Genomic DNA, 13,325 nt, shown 5'->3' with positions numbered 1-13,325 from the left:
TCCTTCCTCCTTTCTGCACAAGCTTCCTATAAAAATGTGGGAAGCAGACCAAAAAATCTCAACGTTCTATTTCTGTTCAAAAATGCTATGATTCCATGGATTTTAATATAAGGTTTTCATATACCAAAAAAAAAAAAAAAAAAAAAAAGAGGGCGGGGGAGTCAAGAAGTTTTTGTAAAGCAAACCAAAAATAATTATAGCTAACTGTATTTTCAAATTTATGAATACAGTCACCTTTAGAGGCTATTTTATTAAATTCTCTCCACCTTAAAGGTGAGTTAACTGAAGCACGTAAGGATTAAGTACCTTTTGTCTAACTGCCGGGTCAAACATACAAGTGATTTTGTATGCAATATAAACCTGGCCTTTTAGCCTTGTCTCTGATTTAACCTCCTAAAGACTGCCATACTCTTAATTTTTCTAACTTCAGGTCGAAATTCCTACGGATTTCATATGTATTCCTACGTCCCTGAGGGAGCGTCAGCAAGGAGCAAACTTAAAAGGACCCTGAAGGGTAGAAAAGACCTGACAATACCAGCAGAGTTACCCTCCTTTTTTTTTTCTTTTTATGTTCGTCTCATTACTGAAAAGAATTTAACAGGGATACCTCTTTTCAGGGAAAGAAACAAAAGCTGATTCTGATCAAGCAAGAAGCAAAACTTATAATTTATTACTCGGGAGTGGCAGGGCAGAACAAGGTCCGTTCAAGTCAGCTGTATCAAAAATAGAAAGTGATACCACAGAGAGCTTTCCAAATTACGCCACACCTAAAATTCGCTTAAAAAACCCAAAACCCACAGAACCCTGACATTTTATTCCACAAGAGAATATCCTGCCGCTGATGAATACAAGAATATTTAACACAAACCCTTATGCTTGTTACTAGAAGTTGAAACGTAAATTCCTTTTTCTAATTCATAATTCACCAGCCGTGGTGTAATCTAGACAATAATAGAAGCGAATACCGAACAAGCAGGCAAACAAAATAACGCTGTGGATGGAAAACGAGCGAAAAGCGATAAAGGGAAGCTCCCCCTCTCCCGCGAGTCCCCCAAGACAAAGCCGGCTCCCAGCCCGCACTGCGACCGGGACTACACATCCCAGCATGCAAGGCGACACGGTCTCCCAGTCGAACTACGGTTCCCGACACGCTTTCCTGACAGCGGGCCGACCTCTCTGGCGTCCGGGGGGTCTCGGGTCTCTGCAGGAGTTGGGTGTGTCTCCGCCTGCCCAGCTTCTCCTTCGAGTCTAAGGGTCAGATACCATCGCCCACTAGTAAATAACGAAGATTACGATTTTTCGAGTCATTCTTCGTTGCCCGTTTTATTAAGACAGCAAAGAGCCTCAGGCTAGGGCGGGCGGGGCGTAGGCGGGTCAGCTTGGCCAGTTTGAGCCAATAGCGTCGGAAGGGCTGTCCTGTTGCCATGGCAACGGCGGCCGTCCCCAGAGGGACCAGCCACCCATTGGGTGGAATCTTTCGAGAAGGCTCGAGAAGAAGGAAGCGGAAGTGGCACGTGGAGGGGCCGGTGGAGGCGCCGGTGAGTAAATGCCGCAGATTCTGGAAAGTTCCGATCAGTACGATACATAAGGCTGAGACGCTGGGATCTTCTCTTTCGGGTCGGTAGTTAAGCGGCACGCTGGTGAGCGAGCCGGTGAATATCCAGGCAGGCAGCCCGAACTGCGGAACGACTTGCGGTGACCGAGCGCAGCTTTCTCCCGTGGTTACTCCTCTGTGAGCCGCCACTGTCCCCGGCAATCCGGCGGTGCCAGACCGGCAGATCGTCCGTGTGTCCGTCCGCGTGACAGGACCGGACCCCGCGGGAGCCGCGCGCAGCCGGGGCAGGAAGCGGCGGCCGGAGGACACAGACCAACCCGAAGCGGAGGCGGACCGAGAGCCGGCCATGTCGGTGGTGGGGCTGGACGTGGGCTCGCAGAGCTGCTACATCGCGGTGGCCCGGGCCGGGGGCATCGAGACCATCGCCAACGAGTTCAGCGACCGGTGCACCCCGTAAGTGGGAGCTTGCGGGGGCGCCGGGGGGAGGTTCTGGGGCGAGGGCAGCAAGCCGGCGGGGGCTGCGGATCCCGGGGACCCCACGTTTGCGGCTGGCCGCGGAGCGCCGGGGCGAAGGAAGGGCGATGTGGGGAGCGGTCCGCCCTCCGTGGGGTCGGGATGCCGGCGGCCTAGCCGCCGGGTAGGGGAGGGGGCTTGCGGCCGCGAATCGGATAGAAGGGTCTCCGGGATTCGAGGGGCCAAGAGAAGCCCGGGAGTCGAGTCCCCCGGGGTCGTCCCTTCTGGCGGGCTCCCTCCTGGGGGCCGGTCTGCGGGCAAGCCCGAGACTTCGCTCCTTTTTCTTGGCAAGAAGCTTCAGCCAGCTCCTTGCGCGGCCGCCCCCGTTTCCCCACCCGGCTTCTCCGAGCTGGCCGAGCCGCCCCCAGCTCGTCCCCAGCTCGTCCCCCTCCCTCCGAGCATGTCTTTGCGCACCGCAGAGCTGGGGCTGCCGAGCTTTTTCTTCCGCATTGTGAATCTCGAAATGAGCTGGAAGCTTCCAGAGCTCGTCTGCTGCTTCTTGTGCAGGGAGCGGGCGGATTGTAGTTAGCGACCACAGAATCACTCCTTTGATGATGAATCTACCTTTTCTTGCTCACTCTTGGATCATTTGTGAAAGATGTAAACGTCCTTTTTTCTCGTTTTATGAAAGCCGTTAAAGAGGAATCCTAAATCGTGTTCCAATTTCTTTAATTTTGAACGGCTTAAATAAGGAGAGAAAAGAAAAATTGCACACTTTGGTGCTAGAACTTCTCTAGAGGATGGATGTTGTCACTGAATTAAATGGTATATTCTACAGCAGCATGGGGTGGGCAAAGGGTAACATTTTAATAAGCAACTTTTTTGGAGGGGAGTCTTAATTTCTGAATATGTTGTATGCAAACATGCCTGCATGTACATTGATAAAAACAACTGCTTACTTCTCAGGGAAAATGGTGTAGGTATTTTAGTGCCTTAATCCCCAGATAAAAATCAGAATGAAACATCGAGCCCAAAGGTGAAATGACTGGGCTTATATCACTATTTGAGTGCAGATGAACATTTATGAAAGTGAAGGGAAGTGAGAAGATAACCAGACATTGACAGTATCAGTAGCGTTGGGAAGACTGCTATTCACAGAGCATGTCGTGCATCAACCTCTTTATAAAGCTACAGTGTTTTAGTTTAGCTGTGTGAAGGGCTCTGATCGGAGTATAGTAAGAAAGAAGATAGTATCTCAGGATTTCATGCTTAGGTGCAGTTTACATCTTTGTTCTCTTTGGTCCAGTAAAAGGAAGAAGAGTTGTTCAAGGGAGAGTAGAGAAAAATTACGTATGTGGCTATAGTGACCACTGTGAAACTAAAGCTGACAGGTGTGTCTCAAAAATGTAAACCAAGGGCAGTACTGGAGTTTCCCTTAATGTTTTTTATATAATAGATGTTTGACTCAACTGCATTGGCTACTATTAATTTCTGTTTAGTATAATTAGTTTGATTCTCTTCTTGGAAAATGAGTAAATTCGTTCCGCAACTGTATGTTTACTCTGAGCTCGGAGTGCTGTTCTGTTTTTGGAAGGTATTTTAAAGCTCTAGCCTTTGCTCCAGCAGTTCTCTGGCTGTTAAGATGCTATTTAGCACCTGCTCAGATAATCTAGGTCTAAGATGTCTCTGTTATAGCAAGTTTAAATTTGATTCAGCTTGATATTTAATGCCTTCAGTGTATTCCCATTTTGCTCATATCACACCATTATTCCTACCTGCCCTGTAATCTGAAACCTAATTCACTTTCATCCTTCTGACAAGACTTTATTGCTCTGTGCTACCATTCCATTTCCATTGCTCAGAAGGCTGTTTAACAGTTACAAGTCACTTCATCTCTTCAGAGCTGACTTAAAATGTAACTGATTATTCAGTCCTTTTGCTCAGCATTTATACTTGGCTCTGTCGTGGTACTTGCTCAGCATCATTTTTGCTTGGCTTCCTCAAGTAGAGTCTTCTGTATAGGACCCTCTTTTGTGCGTTTAAACTCCGGAAGCATAGCTTAGGCCCACTTGTTTCCATTTATCTAAAAACCTTTGATCATAAAGAGTCAGATGATATATCAGGACAGCAATAGCTATGATAGTGACGCCTAGATTTGTATGGAGTTGGTAACTGCGAAGTAGTTACACCATATTTTGTTAATCGTGGCTAGGACCGAGTTAATAATACTCTAACTATTAAAGCATTTTCACAGTTAATGTCCACTTGCTGATAATTGGGGCCTGGAGAAGTATGCTGGTGCTTGCAGTACTGGAAAGTGCCCTCTGAGCCTTGAGCAGACGGGAGTGGGGCCAGGGTGGGGTGCGGCTGCCACCTAGATTGGATTCTCAGAGTTAAGCAGCTGACGAAAGCTTTGGAGTCCAAAGTTGTGCTGTGCTGTGCCCCCTTCCCCTAGAATGGGTAGGATATTTTTTTCCTTTTTGGGGGTAGGAAATTTATGTTAGAATTTTCCTCTTGTCAGTTAAAAACCTCCACATTTATGCTTTTAACATTTGTAAAACATGGTTTTTTAAAATTTCTTCTAGATCAGTCATATCATTTGGATCAAAAAACAGAACAATTGGAGTTGCAGCCAAAAATCAGGTATGTTCTTTAAGAGGATTCTGATCATTTTTTAAGAGAAAAGTTTTAAAAGTAAAATCTCAGAGACATACAAAAATACGAAATACCTAAGCCTATCTATTTTTGAGTTTTAGAATTGTAACGCAGATACTCCTTATGAGCCCTTAGATACTTTTTTTTTCTTTTCTCTTCCTTTTGTTTTATTGAATAAGACCTTTAACTTTCTAATTTTCCAACCTTAATTTTTAATAACTTTCCTACCTTCTAATGTATCTAATTTTTAAAACTTAAAAACGAGACACATGAAGTTCTTTCATGTGAAGTTTCTCATGATACTCATTTAAGAGTTAAAAGCTTCCTTTCATGGAAGGAACTTCTAAGAAGCTCTGTTTAAAAGTGTTTTCAGGTTACTTAATAATTAAGGTAGTACGAGGAGAACTTGTTGTCTAGGCCTGTGCTGGCCTGTAGAGTCGCTGTTACCTGTGGCCCTTGAGCACTTGAAATGTGCCTGATCTGAATTAACATGTGAAGTATAAAATACATGTGATTTTGCAGGCTTAAAATGAAATAAACAATCTCATCAACTGTTTACATCAAGTGCATGTTGAAATGACAATATTTTAGATGAATTAGGCTAAACAAGTTATTGGAATTAATTTTACATATTAATGGGACTTGAAAATTTACCTGTGTGGCTCCCTTTAGGACTCACATTGTAATTTGAACTTTGGGGATCGGGGAGAAAAATAAATAAATAAATATGAAATATGAAAATCCCTTTTGTGAGAGGCTCTTAAGAAAGGGACTGAAAGCAGACCTGTTACAATATGTAAACGTATCAAAGTAACATACACTGTATGCCTTCAGCTTACACAGTGTTACATGTTGATTTATTTAGTTTAAAAAAAAGTTGAAAAAATTCTCTTAATACAGAAAATGGTATTGCTAAAAAAAGAAAACTAAACCTTGGAGTACTATATTATGGCTAGTTGGAAGAGAGGAACAAGAGCAAAAAAACAAAGCAGGGAAGAGAAATGGCCGTGCCCACTCAAAGTAACCTGCTCAAAGGGGAGAGACACTAGTGAAGTAACAACCTCCCCAAATGTGGCCGTTGAGAAGACTGATGTCCCGGACCTGAGATCCCACTGCATTTTTGTGGTTATGTGAGGAAAATCTGTTGAGGCTTAGATCTAGCCTGTAGATTACTAGACATATGTCATCTCGGTTTTATAATCGCAAGGAATTTTAGTACTTAAACATTGTTTGAAATATTCCATATTATTTGAAAACTAGTGTTGCCAAGCTATATTTTTCTTTTTAAAAGAAGTAGATCAGAGAAAGAAGTACACAGTAAACGGTTTTGGTATTTTCAAACTAATAACTTCAGAAGTCTTTGTTTTTCATCTTTTAATTATTTTTGTGTTTTAAATAAGGTTCCCACTGCTGACATCTTTGAGTGAAATATGCTATGAAGTGGGACTTGTATATCCAGAGCCTAATCATCAAAAATATGTACGTGCAGTTGAAAGCATTACCTCATATAGAAACTTTTTGAATTATCTTTGCGTTTTCTGCTTTTTGGTATAGATAATTAACATTCCATGCTATTGATAGGAAAAGTAGCAATCAATATATTTTGTGGCACAAAGTACTTATCCTGGCCACTTAGCGACTCAACAAATAGATTACTGTAACAATTAACTCCTTTTTTAAAAAAATGTGACCAGACTATAGTGCTTCTAAATATCCTTTTTCATTTATTCATTAGGTATAAAACAACTGTAGTGGGAGAAAAGGAATGAAATAAAGTGATACATACAGTTCTTGGGGTTTGTTCAGAGCTCCAGGGATAGTTTCACTATCTGAGTTTTTATCTTGCAGACTTTGAAGCCTGTGTGTATCCCTCTCACTGCCTCCCTCCTGGCATTTCTATAGGAAAAGGAGAAAGAATAAAGTCCATTCATTGATGGAGAAAGTCAGGGCTCTGGGGAAGGTTACTTATATCCCTCTGATTTGAGTTGTACAAGTGACTTTCTTTTTAATTGCTGTAAGTACTAATAGGTGTTGAAATTAGAAAAAAATTTAAATCTCAGTGTTTGTTTTTTTTTTTTTTGCAGCAAATCACTCATGCAAACAATACAGTGTCTAATTTCAAGAGGTTTCATGGCCGAGCATTCAATGACCCCTTCATTCAAAAGGAGAAGGAAAACTTAAGTTATGATCTGGTTCCAATGAAAAATGGTGGAGTTGGAATAAAGGTAATATAATCGAGCAATCTTAGATTCCTTACTAGGAAACTGTTTAATTCATCTACAGAGAAAAGTACTTAATTCTTAATAAATATGTAACTCAGTTTCCTTATTTGGACAAGATGGTCTTTTATTTTTTATCTAGTCTCTCTTAAACTATAGGTTTATGTTTAAATCATCCTTGAAAATTATTCAAATGGTATATACTGCTGTAACTTAATTTGTGTTTCTCATAACGTCTTGACAATTATAAAATTTAGAATTCATGGTGTTTAAAGAAATCTAAATTGTGTTGTCATATCAAACAAAAGTCTGTTCCAATACAGCTCATTTGCAGTTGTTTGGAGAGCTACAGTGTAATACAACCAGAAATCTTTTTTTAAACTACAGAGGCATTCCTGTCTTATGATCTACACAAAATAATATTTATCCCAGTGATTCATCTCTTCAGTTAGAGTGGAAATTTACTATCTTCTATAATACTTTGACTAGTACTTTGGATAGGGGAAAAATCTGCCCCAGCTTTTTTTTCTCTTCATCTCTGGGGAAGAATCTTTCTTTTTTTCTTTGCTTTGCTTTCCTTTCCCTTTTTCTCTTCCTTTTACCTTTCCTTTCCTTCTTCTTTTCTAAACAGTTATAACAGTAAAGGTTTTCTGGAAGAGAATGTGTAATCATGTTTGTAAGTTAATATTATTAGCATGTAACTTTTAGCACTACAGTATTTAAAGCATTTTCTTTCCTCAATACAGGTAATGTACATGGATGAGGAACATCTGTTTAGTGTGGAACAGATAACAGCCATGCTGTTGACTAAGTTAAAGGAAACTGCTGAAAACAACCTCAAGAAGCCAGTAACAGATTGTGTTATTTCAGTAAGTAGAGTTCGGCAAGGCAACGTGTTTTATTTTAATTTGCCTTTTTCATGTTACTTTTTAGTATTGAATGTGTGAAAGCTGTCCTACTACTAGAGATCAGAATTCTGCTGCACTCTATACCATAGTGTTCAGCAGCATTGCATAGTAGGTTTGGGTGGTGATTTTAGCCAGAAGTTGCAAAGGTTTTTGAGTGGTGTTACATGTCAATATCTCCTGTCAGGCTTTTTGAAAATACAGACTGATTGGTCGAATTGGAGGATATTCTAAAGTTAGTTGATGTATTGAGAGGCAATTGTATACTTACACGAGAGCTTTTCAGAATTTTATCCACACGTGAGAACCAGAGAGTTGGTTCTTGGTGATAAGTAGTTTTAAAATGTAACCTACCAGTAGTGACAAAACCTAGGTTTTTTTTTTAGCATTGGCAAGCCCACTACTTTCAATGGACAGTTGATAATTAGGTTATTAAAGAGTATTTGTAATGGACAGAAGTCATTTTTTTTTTTTTTACATTAAGATTTATTAACACTCCCTCGTTTATGTAAGGGATTAGGAAATATGATGTTAATTGATTTATAGGTAAAGATTTGATCAGGGGGAAAGTGTATACATTAAAATAAGATTAGGTGTTCATTATTGAGGTTAGAGAAACAAGGAAAAAGAGAGGCCTTCCTTCTTCTTTTGAAGACATAGTTCTCTGTTTTTCTCTTCTAAGTAGTTAAAGTTAATTAAGAGAGCTACTCTGATCTCTCCCACTATCTCTTTTCTACCTAGCCCATGTCTCAGAACAGCTGTTACGGTGAGCTGGAGATTGCAACCAGGCTATACTGACTGTATAGGACAGGGTGTCACTTCCCCTGCCCCAAGGATCCTTTACATACATTTTATACCTCATCACCTCTCCCACATGAAAGTTTAGTAGTACAGATTTAGTGTATATCTGTTTCTGTACTGTGGTCCTTTAGACAGCCACAAGCCATTGTAACTAGCTAAATATTTTTTTGTCCTTATGTACCAATTTTCACCCTCTACAACGTTATTATTCTCTGTGGCAAATTTGTGCTATGGGGAAAAGTCATCTTTTATTTGGCAGGGTGGCCTGTCCAGACCTGTCAGAAGCCTTTATGGCAGTGCATCCTGGGATATGCAAGAAGAGAGGCAGAAAGGCTGAAATTTCTCTTGCAAGACAGAAGGTGTTCTACTAAAGGAATGTCTGGGTATTGCTTGGAGAAATGCTATTAATCTCTGGTAAAGTTAAAGAATTAAGTTATAAGTCAGTGGTCCTTCCTTCCTCTCCCACCCCCTCTTTAAATAACCTAATATGGAAAACTGAAAGTGTTCTGATTTGAAAGGTGAGCAGAGACCCACCTTCGCTCTTGTCACTCTTTCTGAAGCATTTATAGGTAACTTGGGGAGAAAATGCGAAAGCCACTGTACCAAGTTTTCTCTTAGGTACTTTCCAGTTAAGTGATTATATGAATGTATTGTTAGATGCTCTTCTGGAAGAATGTGCTAGTTAAAGTGCTGCCCTAGAAGGCAATCAGAAGAATTCATCTAGCTAGAACACAACACCGTAAGAAACTTTATCCCTTGAGCTGATTTTGTTCTTCTTCCTCTTAGAAAAATCAACAGACTTTGACAAAAAAGTTTCATTTTTGTAATTTGAACAGGTTTACTGAATTAGAAGGTACCCCAACGATTAATGCTTAAAACCAACGAACAGCAAACTAAAGGGCAGAGGCTAGAATTAGCTGTATTATCTTTAAGTTCCTGTAGTCTTTATAGTTTAATTACATTTAATGTTGACATAGCAGAATAATTTCCAAAAGAAATTTAAGACTTGTTTGGAAATAGTATTTCATCCTCTTAAATTTAAAGCTTTTTGTTAGATTTAAGTAACTGTTAATATGTCTTACGAATACTCCTGGTTAGTTTTTATTTCAGGTTAAAATTTGGTTATAATAAATTTGATACTTATAATTTTAGGGCAATCTTTTCAAAAGTAGTTGCTGTTTCTGAAAGTTAAAGAACTTATTCTTTTTCTGTTTTGTGACTTGACTAGGCACTTATTTAGCTGGACTATTGTGAATTGATTACAGATGGTTGTGAGGGATTTGTATGTTTTATTTTGTGTGTTCTAGGTAAGTTAGATTCTTTCCCTTCTTGTTTGCAGGTCCCTTCTTTCTTCACAGATGCTGAGAGGCGATCTGTCTTAGATGCTGCACAAATTGTTGGCTTAAACTGCTTGAGACTCATGAATGACATGACAGCTGGTAAGAAGAAAACTGTTTTTGTGTAGCAGTTAATATACTTTCGAAACTAAAGTTAAGACACACCAGGTCCTGTTATCAAACACTTTCATGTAGGTGTAGAAACACAGCCTATTAAAAAACGTGTTAGATTTGAAAGCAAAAATTCTAGCCTTTCAGATGCTTGTTTTAATGAGAAGTTGGCACTTTTTCAAATATATGAATCTGTTTTCATTAGGAAATTCTTGTATATAAATTTTTTAATCCTTTAAATTAGTTGTATTGGATTTAGTTTTTTATTTCCTTACATTGTTTTTATAGTTAAGAAACAAGTTTTCCCAAAACCTCATGATTTTGGCTTTTACAACTACCTTGACTATTGATTTAGCTTAAATTTTTTTTTCCCTCATATGCTTTCCGATTGTATGTGGTTAGGAGTTGATCATTCATCTTATATCAGATATTAATTTAAGCTGTATGATTTGCCAGGCACCTTGGTAGGAATGGATATAGTGGGGAGCAAAACACTCACTTATCTCCTCTTAGACCTTGTATCAGCTTCTTGTGATTACAGATGGACTCAAAGTCAGTTACAATGTAGTGTATTCAGGCAAAGCAAATAAGGCTTTGTTTAGTATGTTTTTAATAGATGTTTTAAGAACTCTTAAAGTATTGATAAAGGTGTGTTCTTAAGTATACGTATTTAGAAATACAGTGGTTTCAAAATTCAGAAAAAGCTAACACAGACTACTTAAGATAGATCATTTACTTGCCTTGAATCTAATTGGTAGGACCTGCAGTGCTGTAGTTACATATTAAATTCTTAATTTTTTTGGATAAGCAGTCTCCTAGCAGGTTGTGGTTAAAATGTAAGTATTGTGTAATGAGTCTGATATTGTTTGTGTGTGGTTACACGTGGTTTACATGCCATTGTTTTTGCATTACGTATGTCCTCTCTGTCACATCTCTCCATATATTTAAAAGTGATAGAACATTGTTCTAAAATCAGAAAGGGACAAAGTATGAAGCCAGATATAAAAGAAATATGTTCACTTTTAATTAATGGAAGTACAGTCAGGTTTCCTGCATGTGTGATTACATTGGTAACAATGAAATTCCTAAGAAAATGTGAACCAAAGAATCGAAACATACTAATTTTTTTTTAGTTGCTTTGAATTATGGAATTTATAAGCAGGATCTCCCAGGCCTGGATGAGAAACCTCGAGTAGTGGTTTTTGTTGATATGGGACATTCAGCTTTTCAAGTGTCTGCCTGTGCCTTTAACAAGGGAAAATTGAAGGTAAAGTCATAAATCAGAACTAAGTGACCCAAATATTACATGTGTGACAGTTGTCATTACTTTAGGCTCTTCGAGGTAATGAAAAGTTTGGGGTAAAGATATTAACCAAGAGTTGTTCCTAAGGTTGATCCTCCATAAAGATGATGTAATCGTTTCAGCTTCTTGCTCAGGAAAGAAAAGCTTTTTAAGGTTATCTTCCATGTAATCATTAAAATTAAAGACATCTTAGAGACTTAACATTTCGTTTGGATTTTGTAGTTACGCGTCTCCTTACTGACTTGGATTTCATGTTGTAGTTTAAATAGAAATTTTGAGCCTAGGAGTCTTTGGTTGTTTGAATAGCAATATTTAAGACTCTAGTTGCAAATATGATTGAAATAACCAGATTATTTGTTGTTTTAACTAAATTAGGTACTGGGAACAGCTTTTGATCCTTTCTTAGGAGGAAAAAACTTTGATGCAAAGTTAGTGGAACATTTTTGTGCAGAATTTAAAACTAAGTACAAGTTGGACGCAAAATCCAAAATTCGAGCACTCCTTCGTCTGTATCAGGAGTGTGAAAAATTGAAAAAGCTGATGAGCTCTAACAGCACGGACCTACCACTGAATATCGAGTGCTTTATGAATGACAAAGATGTTTCGGGAAAGATGAACAGGTGTGTCTTGAATTCTGACAGATTAAAGAAAACTTCTTGCTGCAACTGTAGTCCACGTGTCAGTTCTAGCTGTGGTGTTGTGAGTCCTGGCCCACATTTCAGGATTGTACCGTACCTGCTGGAAAGACTGTCAACGTCATTAGAACTAGGGTTGCTTCTGCAAAGAGGGTTTTAGGAAGATCTGTGTTCAGTGCCCTCGTAGTGAAGTCTTTTGGGTCATTTTCACTTTTTAGTATTTCTGGGCCAGTAATTCAATAATGGTTTCACAGAATATTTTGCAGAAATATTTTGAAGAGAATGGAAATATTCAAAGTAATGAAAACGGGATCATCTAAAACATTAAGGAATAAAATGGAAATCTTAATATAAAAGTGATTTCTTCTAGTAATACCTGTCGAATTGATTTTCTCCTCATGCCCTTTCTGCATCTGTTTTGTATATTTTTTGAAAAAGAAAAGTTACAAATTACAGTATGGTTGAACTTGGCCCATGTGGAATTCAGGGTGTCTGAGGGGAAAAAAAAAATGTTGGGTTGATAAGACTTATTTTTTAAAAAATAGGACAGGATATTGGCCTTAAGATAAGTTTTCTAAAGATTTCTAAAGTTTTCCTCTTAATTGCCAAGGGCACAGTTTGAAGAACTCTGTGCTGAGCTCCTGCAAAAGATAGAAGTTCCCCTTTATTCATTGCTGGAACAAACTCAGCTCAAAGTAGAAGATGTGAGTGCTGTGGAGGTAGTTGGAGGCACTACACGAATCCCAGCCGTGAAAGAAAAAATTGCCAAATTCTTTGGAAAAGATACGAGCACGACGCTCAACGCAGATGAAGCAGTGGCCAGAGGGTGTGCACTACAGGTATTGCCTTCTCAGCCCTTCTCCGTCTGAGGGCTCATTCCTTGAACCATTTCTGCTTTACTTCATCGAGGTGGGGTCACAGAGAAAGCAGAGCCCAGTGCCCAGTTAGACACCACAAGGGGGTTACTTACATTTCCACAAATCGTGAGGCCGTGGGGACACAGGATCTGCTACAAATATTGGAAGGTTTAGGAAGTTTAAGATTCAAAGAACTACTGAGCTAGTGTTTCTCAAGCTGGGGATTAGGGACAGGCATGATTCTGAGGGGATCATAGAAAACACGGCTGTAGAGCGCAGAGTAGCCGTGTGGTGGTGCCGGTTGTTACAGAGCACCAAGGAGGGCAGGGGAACGGCAGTCTGGTGCAGTGAGGAATTGATTTGGGGAAAGTTTGCAGGGTTAAGAGTATTAGCTAACAGGTGGTTTGAAATAGCTGTTCCCCCTCCAAACTGATTGTAGCTTATCAAATAAGGAGGCAGCTCAGAGGCATGAAGTTTGGCAAAGTAAAAGCACA

At 39.6% G+C, this 13,325-nt stretch overlaps 1 protein-coding gene across 8 annotated transcripts in view; it reads left to right on the top strand.

Moving 5' to 3' along the window:
• The first annotated feature begins 1,658 nt into the window (after positions 1-1,658).
• HSPH1 (heat shock protein family H (Hsp110) member 1) overlaps positions 1,659-13,325 on the top strand; it is a 28,371-nt gene continuing 16,704 nt past the window's right edge. For 4 of the 8 annotated variants that reach the window (XR_009536619.1, XR_009536617.1, XR_009536618.1 and 1 more), the window contains exons 1-8: positions 1,660-2,008; positions 4,594-4,651; positions 6,748-6,888; positions 7,629-7,751; positions 9,928-10,027; positions 11,170-11,303; positions 11,715-11,959; positions 12,585-12,813. Coding sequence is in view for 5 of the 8 variants with exons in the window: in XM_060128661.1 (XP_059984644.1) it covers positions 1,902-2,008; positions 4,594-4,651; positions 6,748-6,888; positions 7,629-7,751; positions 9,928-10,027; positions 11,170-11,303; positions 11,715-11,959; positions 12,585-12,813 (1,137 nt within the window). In the remaining 3 variants the exon portion in view is untranslated. Of the gene's footprint in view, positions 2,009-4,593; positions 4,652-6,063; positions 6,143-6,747; positions 6,889-7,628; positions 7,752-9,927; positions 10,028-11,169; positions 11,304-11,714; positions 11,960-12,584; positions 12,814-13,325 lie in introns of all 8 variants that reach the window. The other 4 variants (XM_060128664.1, XM_060128663.1, XM_060128662.1 and 1 more) reach the window with 2 other exon arrangements.

Source organism: Lagenorhynchus albirostris, chromosome 18 (genome assembly GCF_949774975.1).
Source record: "Lagenorhynchus albirostris chromosome 18, mLagAlb1.1, whole genome shotgun sequence".
Classification (NCBI taxonomy): domain Eukaryota; kingdom Metazoa; phylum Chordata; class Mammalia; order Artiodactyla; family Delphinidae; genus Lagenorhynchus; species Lagenorhynchus albirostris.
Note: the sequence above shows the minus strand (reverse complement) of the source record. Positions and strands in the feature narration are given on the sequence as shown.